This window comes from Grammomys surdaster, unplaced genomic scaffold (assembly GCF_004785775.1).
Source record: "Grammomys surdaster isolate TR1022 unplaced genomic scaffold, NIH_TR_1.0 362, whole genome shotgun sequence".
Taxonomy (NCBI): domain Eukaryota; kingdom Metazoa; phylum Chordata; class Mammalia; order Rodentia; family Muridae; genus Grammomys; species Grammomys surdaster.
The window spans coordinates 4,192,217-4,201,960 of NW_021604781.1; the positions used below are offsets into that span (position 1 = coordinate 4,192,217).

The following is a 9,744-nucleotide window of genomic DNA, read 5'->3' on the forward strand; positions in this document are numbered from 1 at the left end:
AAAAAAAAAAAAAAAAAAAAAAAAAAAGAAGAAGAAGTAGTAGTACAGCTGTAGTAGAGACTAAAACTGAAGGCAGGGCCACTGAGACACACACAAATATATTAGCTAGATGGATAAATAAAATTTAAAGCCTCTAAAAAATAAAAACATGGGGGAAAAGACATTATCATTTTGATCTCATTGTTTTTCAGTGGGGGTCGGGGGGGTGTTGGTTTTTAATAGTAGCTTCTGATAACTGTAACTATTTCTTCTAGGCTTTGCTCCTATAAAATGAAAACATACCTCATCTCACCAAACTTTCCATGTCAAAGTACTCTCTAAGTTGAAAACTGTGATACAAATAGCACGTTACTATGCATTCATCTTCCTACTCTTAAATGTTCCCCTTTTCTCTAAGCAAATATACACATAATCACCTCTACCTAATCTCTCACTACATTTAAGTGTTCTTGAAATTCTACTGAGCTTAATTTCAGCATTCTCCAATCTGTTGTCCTAACTTTCTTATATTTTTCTATATTCAATTCTAACTAGAAGACTTCATCCAATTTCCAAACCTCAACTATTTTCTGACAGTCTAAATCTAGAACATTGTCTCTTTGTACAACTTCACTCTTCTGAGTCTTAATTTCATATTTTCTACAAAGTCTTAACATAAATAACACAAATCAAAATACAAAGAAAATTTAAATAGCTTATAATCTAGCTTGAAAATCTGTATTATAAACTGAATGTCTGTTTTTTTTGTCTAAAGCAGCAGCTCTCAACCTGTGGGTCCCAACCCCTTTAGGGGTTGAATGACCCTTTCACAGGGGTCACCTAAGACCACTGGAAAGTCCAGATATTTACATTACATTTCATAACAGTGGCAAAATTAGTTATTCAGTAATAACAAAAATAATGTTATGGCTGGAAGTCATAATGAGGGGCTGTATCAAAGGGTCGCAGCGTTAGGAAGGTGGAGAACCACTGGCCCAAAGAAACTTTTTCTTTAGACCATATTAAAGAAATTCTTTTAGAGCATACAAATGAATTTCATTTCTTTAGACCATATTACAAGTAAATAAAAGTTCTTCAGACAACTTTTACCCAATAATACTATTTTTTTAGACCTTGCTTAGCATACATCCTATATAACTGCAAAAAAATTTAGTTATTTTCCACAGTTACAAATTATGCCGTACTGTCTTTAAATTGTAAATCAGAAATATGAAATATTTTGTAACAATAAAAACACCACCAGTTCTAACTCCACTAATTCAGAGTGTTCAATCCCACACATTTAAAATTTTAAAACTGTAGTAATTCAATCTCAAAGGGCTAGAGAGATGGCCCAGTGGTTAAGAACACTGGATGCTTTTTCTAAGAACCAGGGTTCAATTCCCAGAACCCGTATCATATGGTGGCTAACAATTGTTTGTAACTGTTTGTTTGACTGATATATATATATATATATATATATATATATATATCCCCTAATCAGGTATGAACATGGCATAATGCTTAATACACTCAATATTCCTTTCCTTTAGGTTGTCTAACTCTTTTTTTCAAATTTTAAGAAAATAAATATCCCTTATTCCCCTACTAAAAGACAGCAAAACTGCCGGGCAGTGGTGGTGCACACCTTTAATCCCAGCACTTGGGAGGCAGAGGTAGGCGGATTTCTGAGTTCGGGGCCAGCCTGATATACAGAGTGAGTTCCAGGACAGCCAGAGATATACAGAGAAACCCTGTCTTGAAAAACAAACAAACAAACAAACAAAAACAAAAAAACAAAAAAAAGACAGCAAAACATAAACTTGTTCAGCAGCATAAAGTGAAAAAGTACCAAAGCCCAGAGTTTGTAGTACAGAGTCCAGTTTTTTTTGAAGTTATAAAGGCTAGCTAAGTAGTATTGCTTTTGTTGCTGTTTTAACTGTAGCTTATTTTTAAAGCCCTTAAGACAAACTATACACAAATTCTCCCTTCCCCATTATTATACATCTCTTAAAGTATTTCCAGAAGGATATTACTCCCAAATATAGCATATAAAAGATTTACTAGAAATACAAAAGCATTTATTACTGACAACTCATTTACTTTTAAGCATTAATCAAGTATTTACTCAGGATATTTTACTTACCGAGACAATGTTGTTTTTCCAGAACCAGGGAGTCCTCGCAAAAGAATAAGTAATTTCTGCAATTTATTTAACTTCTCCTCTTGAATCCACTGGTTCACAAACCTGTCCGTTTCATAATGCTTGTCAATGGAAGGATCTTGCCAGCACTCTCTGATTTCACAGAAACCATTATCCACACTTTCATCTTGTACACTGTAGCCATTTCTAAAGGGATAGACATCATTGCTGGTCATATCATAGCTAGCATACTCATCATTCTGATCAAAAGTCAAACAGCTCCAGCTATCCTGATAACTATCCACATAACACCCATTCTGCATCTGAGATTCATCTTGCACATGGAAAACATCTGGTGGTGGGTGTAGGGGGGCACCAAATCTTTGCATATTAAAATAATTAAAACTGGGAAGAGGATCATGGGGTATGACAAAAGGATGTATTGACTGCCATTCAGGCCTGAAGGAAGGAAATGAAGTTTCACAAAAAGTAGGTATCAACTGTTCATCACAGGGGTAGTCTGGCTCATCCTCCAAGTACTCTTGATAACCATAATGTGACTGAAGAACATTACTCAGATCTTTATTTTCTTCCTCAGATTTTAAGGCATTACAGGCCGGATCATAAGGAATAATTTGTTCCTGGGAAGGTTCTGGCTCCTTACAACTGCCTTGGGAAGCTTCATTTTCATTTTCCAGTTCTTCAATTTCTTTGTAAAACTGGGATAACTCCGTGTCGATCTCCAATTTTTTGGAGTTAAATTTCTCTTGTCTTCTTTTGCTATCTATACTATTGAAAGTATTCGTCTCACTCTTTCTTTCACGGCATTTCTTTTTTTCAGGGGGTTTGTAAATGGGGCCTATGAATGCTTTACTTGTGCTATAGATTTCATCATCCCTGGCCAGTGGTGAAGGCTTTCCATCCTGCAAAGCTTGTGAACCACTGGATTCAGTACCACCTAGTTTATTACCGGACACCTCCTTGTGCAAAGGCTTTAACACATCTGTACTGGTTTTGTCTTCCTGAGGACAAACACGTCTTCTGAAGTTAATGGTGGCTACAGGGACCCTATTATTTCTGTTTTTTTCTTGGATTCTGTGACTATCAGGACCACCTCGATGGGGGAAAACACCATCATCTGCAGCTGATTTCAATTTTTTATAGCATGGTTCCCTTGTTGGTTCTTTTCCAGGTCCCAAAAACTTAGCTTCAATTTCACTACAAGACATCTGCAGAGTAAAGCATACAATTATTAGTGCACATTTTTAAAAAATATAAACAAACGTGTTTTCATGAGAGGAATTTTAGAAAAGAATTTTTGATACATTTAATAGTAAGACCTTCCCAACTACAGTCGAACTGTAATTTTATAATCACTCATCTTAAGTATTGTCATAATAATGAATGGGAGGACTCTGAAGTTAGCATCATCTAAAAATGTATGTGTACCTCATTTTTTTTGGAGGTAAAGAAGATGAACTTATGATCTCATGAAAGCTAAACAAGCACTCCACAAAGAGTTATATCCTATTGTCTTTTTTTTCATGTTGTGAGAATGTCTCACTAAGAGGTGGCCTTGAATTCACTCTGTAGAATACAGTGATGCCCTGAACTTTCCATCCTTCTGAGTTGCTGAGATTACAAGCCTGTGCTACCAGTCCTATCTTTAAACAATCCATTCTAGAATTTAAGAACCTAAATTTGGAAACTTTAATCCACATTGTGTATATTTATATGTGTATGTACAGATACAGAACTGACATTTGTTTCTAAACTGGCTATGGCTGTTTAAAACCATCATGTCTTACCAACAGATTGGGAAAAGATCTTTACCAATCCTACATCCGATAGAGAGCTAATATCCAATATATACAAAGAACTCAAGAAATTAGACTCCAGACAACCAAATAACCCTATTAAAAATGGGGTACAGAGCTAAACAAAGAATTCTCAACTGAGGAAACTCGAATGGCTGAGAAGCACCTAAAGAAATGTTCAACATCCTTAGTCATCAGGGAAATGCAAATCAAAACAACCCTGAGATTCCACCTGACACTAGTGAGAATGGCTAAGATCAAAAACTCAGGTGATAGTAGATGGTGGCGAGGATGTGGAAAAAGAGGAACACTCCTCCATTGTTGGTGGGATTGCAAGCTAGTACAACCACTCTGGAAACCAGTCTGGCGGTTCCTCAGAAAATTGGACATAGAATTACCTGAGGACCCAGGGCAGAGGATACCACTCCTGGGCATATACCCAGAAGATGCTCCAACATATAACAAGGACATATGTTCCACTATGTTCATAGTAGCCTTATCTATAATAGCCAGAAGCTGGAAAGAACCCAGATGTCCTTCAACAGAGAAATGGATACAAAAAAAATGTGGTACGTTTACACAATGGAGTATTACTCAGCTATTAAAAAACAATGAATTTGCAGGTGGTGGTGGTGGCGGCGGCGGCGGCGGCGCACATCTTTAATCCCAGCACTTGGGAGGCAGAGGCAGACGGATTTCTGAGTTTGAGGCCAGCCTGGTCTACAGAGTGAGTTCCAGGACAGCCCGGGCTATACAGAGAAACCCTGTCTCGAAACCACCCCCCACCCACAAAAGAAAGAAAGAAAGAAAGAAAACAATGAATTCGAGAAATTCTTAGGTAAATGGATGGAACTAGAAAATATCATCCTGAATGAGGTAACCCAATCACAAAAGAACACATATGGTATTCACTGACTGATAAATGGATATTAGCCCAAAAGCTTGAAATAGCCAAGATTCAACTCACAGACCACATGAAGCGCAAAAATAAGGAAGACCAAAGTGTGGGTCCTTTATTCCTTCTTAGAAGGAGTAACAAAATACTCAAGGGAGCAAATATGGAGACAAAGTGTGGGACTGAAACTGAAGGAGGGGCCGTCTGGAGACCATTCCTCCTGGGTATCCATCCCATGTGCAGTCACCAAAGGTGACGCTGATTTAGATGTCAGGAAGTGCATGTGGACAAGAGCCTGATACAGCTGTCTCCTTAGAAGTCTGCAAGAGTCTGACATATTCAGAAGTGGATGCTCACAGCTAACCATTGATCTGATCAAGGGGCTCCCAATGGAGGAGTTAGAAGACTGAAGGAGCTGAAAGGGTTTGCAGCCCTATGAGGAGAGCAATCATACCAACCAACCAGAGCTCTCAGGGCCTAAACCACCAGCTTGGGAGCACATAGGGAGGGATCCATGACTCCAGCTGTATATGTAGGGGAGGACGGACGGCCTTGATGGGCATAGGTGAGAGAGGAGATCCTTGGTTCCATGAAGGCTGGACATCAAGTGTGGGGGAATTCGAGGGTGGGGAGGTGGGAGTAGGGGCACATCCTCATAGAAGCAGGAGGAGGGGGGATGGGATAGGGGGTTCCTGGGTGTTTGGGGGGAATGGGGTAAGGGTATAACACCTGAAATGTAAATATAACATCCAATAGAAAAAAAGTTTTAAAAAAAAAAAGAAAAAATTATCATGTCTTTTGGGTTATGTTTCAATTTCCAAACTTCAATCATCTTTAGCATCCAAATACCAGATTAATTAAATAATTAACATGCAGTCTTTGTGGGCCTTTTCCTTCCAAGTAGTATAAACAGTGTAAAAGCAATCCCCAATTGAGTGTAATAATTTGGAGAAAAAAAGTTTTGAGTTTCAGTGATGATACAAATTATGCTTAAGAAAAATAATCAGGAAACTTTAAAAATCAAATCATCTTTTCTAGCAGTTTCTCTAACTTAAAAAAACACACTTTTCAGGCAAGAGTGGTTTATGACTGTAACACTAGTGTTTGACAGAGAAAGGAAGATCAGAAGTTCAAGACCAGCCTGGACTACATAGTAAGTTCAAGGTCAGTCAGCAATACCGAAGACCCTATCAATAAATTAATTAAAATTACACTTCTCTTGACAGGCCCTGGTAGCTCAAACCTGTAAGCCTATCAATAGGCGATTTCCAGTCCAGTGTGGGCTGGCTACACAAATGGGTTCCAGAGCAGCTTGGTTTAGAGAGTCTATGTCTTTAAAAAAAAAAAAGATCACAACTTCGCTTCTCTTGTCATATTTTTTTGGAACTGCTAAGAAATCAAAAGCCCTCTTTTGGTCAGTACGTCATTCGGCCTACTCTTGGAATCAAACCCTACGAACTAGATTAGGAAGCTCCAACTGCGGAGAAAGCCATTTTCCCGGAAACAGCCCCCACCTCAGCCACATCCTCCCATTTCCTCATTCTAACGTCAGAGATCCCTGAGGAAGAGCAGAAGGGTGCACTAACATCTCTAGTGCCCTACCTGGGCCCCAAGGCTTCCTGACCCCTAGGCAAGCTGCCAGGCCAGAGGCGCCCCAGCTTCTCCGACCCTAAGGAAAACGTCAATATCCCTTCTAAGAATCTGGGGAGACCTCGAAGGCTGGAAGATTTCTCTTGGGACTTCCACGCTCACGATTAGGCGAAAGAGTCCGGTCAAGTCACCAGGGAAAACTCGAGCCGTTCACCGCAGACGAAACCGGAAATACCTCCCTTACCTACGACGGGACACTTGCTCACCTCAAGCTCTGTATGTACTTCCACCACCTTCCTCAAGTCCTCCCACAACACTCCCCCCGCCCAAAAAAAAAAAAAAAGAACTTCCGCGAATACACGAACCTCCAGGAAGGCGAAAGACCGTCCAAAACGTAGCTATTAAACGGAGCTGGAAAGAGAGGCGACGCTGGAGCAGTTCCATACGCAAGATGGCCGCCACCTCTTGGATTACCCATGCAGCACCGCGGGCTCACGCCAGGCATTATGGGGATTAAAGTCCGGCGTTCCCTACAATCCTAGTTTACTTCATGGCACCGAGACTCAGTCTTCCAGAGTTCATTGCATGACGTATGCGCTAATTTGGCCACAAACGTAGACTCAGTCTTGGTCCCCGCCCTGGAGGGGGGAAGTTACTTAAAAAACACCAACTTTATTTATAAAGGCAGCGACATCCTCTGGCATACACGACTGAAAAAGAACAGAGTGTTTGGCGCCCCCAGGTGGATCCACAAGCCTCTACGGTGAGTGAACAGTTTTCAGGCTTTTTAGGAGACAAAAGAATCAGCCTAGGCTTCAAAGGAGAAAACATTTTGTGTAACGGAATTCGGTTGCTATGGTTTCTAAGAAACAGTATGAAATACAATTTTAAGCTTCTGAACTTCTGTGGAAGAATAGAGTGCCTGTACCTCAGAGCCCCATAACAGATAGATGACTCTTAGGGGAAAAAGAAATTATAAAATATCTTACGTCCAGATAGGACAACTATGTATTGAATTAAAAATAAATACCAATCAAATAATGACTAGCTTCAGTTAAGGATCCTTTTTTTCTTTTCCATTACTATTGGCCTGTCGTCCTCTCCACCCCTTCCTTCTATTGGGTCCCCGCAAGAAAATCAGCCATCTCATCATATTTGAATAAGTCTTGGCTCCAACACAATAATATTTAATATTTTAATTTGTAAGTATAATAGCTAAAAGTCACAGTGTAGATATTTACATTAGAATATTTAACACCATTATTATGACTCAGAGGGCTCACAACCTATCCCTCTTGCAGGATCTTCTTGAAATACAATTTTCACTACAACTTTTTTCCCTTGTGTTTAGCTTCAAGTTATGCATCATTTTTATAAAAATAAACACTTAAAAATCACTATTTTAGGGCTGGAGAGATGGCTCAGCGGTTAAGAGCACTGACTGCTCTTCCAGAGGTCCTGAGTTCAAATCCCAGCAACCACATGGTGGCTCACAACCATCCGTAATGAGATTCGATGCCCTCTTCTGGTGTGTCTGAAGACAGCTACAGTGTACTCATAAATAAAATAAATAAATAAATCTTTAAAAAAAAAAAAAAATCACTATTTTAGCCGGGTGGTGGTGGTTAATCCCAGCACTTGGGAGGCAGAGGCAGGCGGATTTCTGAGTTCCAGGCCAGCCTGGTCTACAGAGTGAGTTCCAGGACAGCCAGGGGTACACAGAGAAACCCTGTCTTGAAAAACCAAAAATAAATAAATAAATAAATAAATAATCACTATTTTATTTTATGTGTGTGAGTATTTTACCTGAATGAGTGTACGGGTGTACAGGGAAGCCAGGAGCGAGTCAGATCTCATGGAGCCAGGCTGACCTTAAAAGCCAAGGAGATTTCACCTAGAATTTCTGATTCTCCTGCTTGGATTACAGGCCTGCACCTCCATGCCCACCCAAAGGAAAAAAAAAAAAAAAAAACCTTTTTTCTTTTTTTTTTTTACTTTCATGGTGATATCATATCATTGTAATATCTTACATTTTAATAATATGTCATGTGTTTGGATTTAGAGATAGAATGAAAGGTTAAATAGTAGAAATACTTTTACTCTCACATTTTTCCTTGCCATGCTGGGTTGGCAGTTTTCTACTGCCATAACTCCTAGCCAGTATTCAGTCACATATTTGGGTCCTGGGGATTGAATTCAGATTGTCCAGGCTTAGCAGCAAGTGCCTTTATCTACTGAGCCAGCCCTCTCACCAGCCGATATGAAATGTCAAAGATGAAGATTACATATACTTCTTGTGTTGATTCATTTAAACTGTTAAAAATGCCTTTCTTTCATTTTTAAGTATTAAAAATGTATTCCCATAGTTTGGGGGGATTGGAAAATCCAAAATGAGTCCATGGATTTGTGAGGGCATCACTTTGGGTATATATATTGAATCTTCTAGCCATTTCTCTTCACATGGACAGACAGGGGAAACAGCACCTTTTAAATTGTGTGTGTGAGTGTGTGTATGTGTGAATGTATCCATATTCCATGGCACTTGTGTAAAGGTCAAAGAACAACTTTTCAGGAGTTGGTTCTCTCTGTCACCTTGCTTTGAGGCAGAATCTCTCTTGGTTTATTGTCGTACTATGTATTCTAGGCTAGCTGGGCTGTACACTTCTGGCTGATTCTATCTGTATGGTCCACTTTGTAGTAGGGCGGCCAGGATTACAGATGCGTGCCATCTCATCCAGGGTCCTGCCATGGTTTCTGGGGACTGAACTCAGGTCATCATTCGGGCCCTGTGCATCCTTGTGGGCTCTACAACAATGAGTTCATCAGCCTTAGTATTACCAGCTGGTGACTACATTTCGAATATGAACTGGAGGGACACATATCTAGACCATAACATCTCTCCCCAGAGATGAGAGGATCCAAAGAACCCTCCAAACAGAGTTCTAAAGAGTCAAGTGTCATAAAAAAAAATGCCAAGAGGTGCTTGAGTGAGGAGAGGGTGACAGTGGCCACTTGTGTAGAGTTATGAGCGCTAAAGAAAGGTCAGAGTAAAGAGGTGAGGGTGAAGAAGAAAAAGGCCATTCTTAAGAGCACTGTGTAGCTGGGCATTGGTCGCGCACGCCTTTAGTCCCAGCACTTGGGAGGCAGAGGCAGGCGGATTTCTGAGTTCCAGGCCGGCCTGGTCTACAGAGTGAGTTCCAGGACAGCCAGGGCTATACAGAGAAACCCCGTCTCGAAAAAACAAAACAAACAAACAAACAAACAAACAAACAAAAAAAGCACTGTGTAAAAGAGAGAAAACCCATTTACATTATGAAGCA

The 9,744-nt window shown here is 39.9% G+C and overlaps 1 protein-coding gene across 1 annotated transcript in view; it reads right to left on the reverse strand.

Moving 5' to 3' along the window:
- Nucleotides 1-6,887, reverse strand: part of N4bp2l2 (NEDD4 binding protein 2 like 2) — a 22,877-nt gene extending 15,990 nt beyond the window's left edge. Inside the window, exons 1-2 of the mRNA XM_028779718.1 lie at nucleotides 6,790-6,887; nucleotides 2,126-3,351 (exon numbers count right to left, since the gene is read on the reverse strand). Coding sequence (XP_028635551.1) covers nucleotides 2,126-3,351 — 1,226 coding nt within the window. The 5' untranslated portion in view covers nucleotides 6,790-6,887. The remainder of the gene's footprint in view (nucleotides 1-2,125; nucleotides 3,352-6,789) is intronic.
- Nucleotides 6,888-9,744: the final 2,857 nt, after the last annotated feature.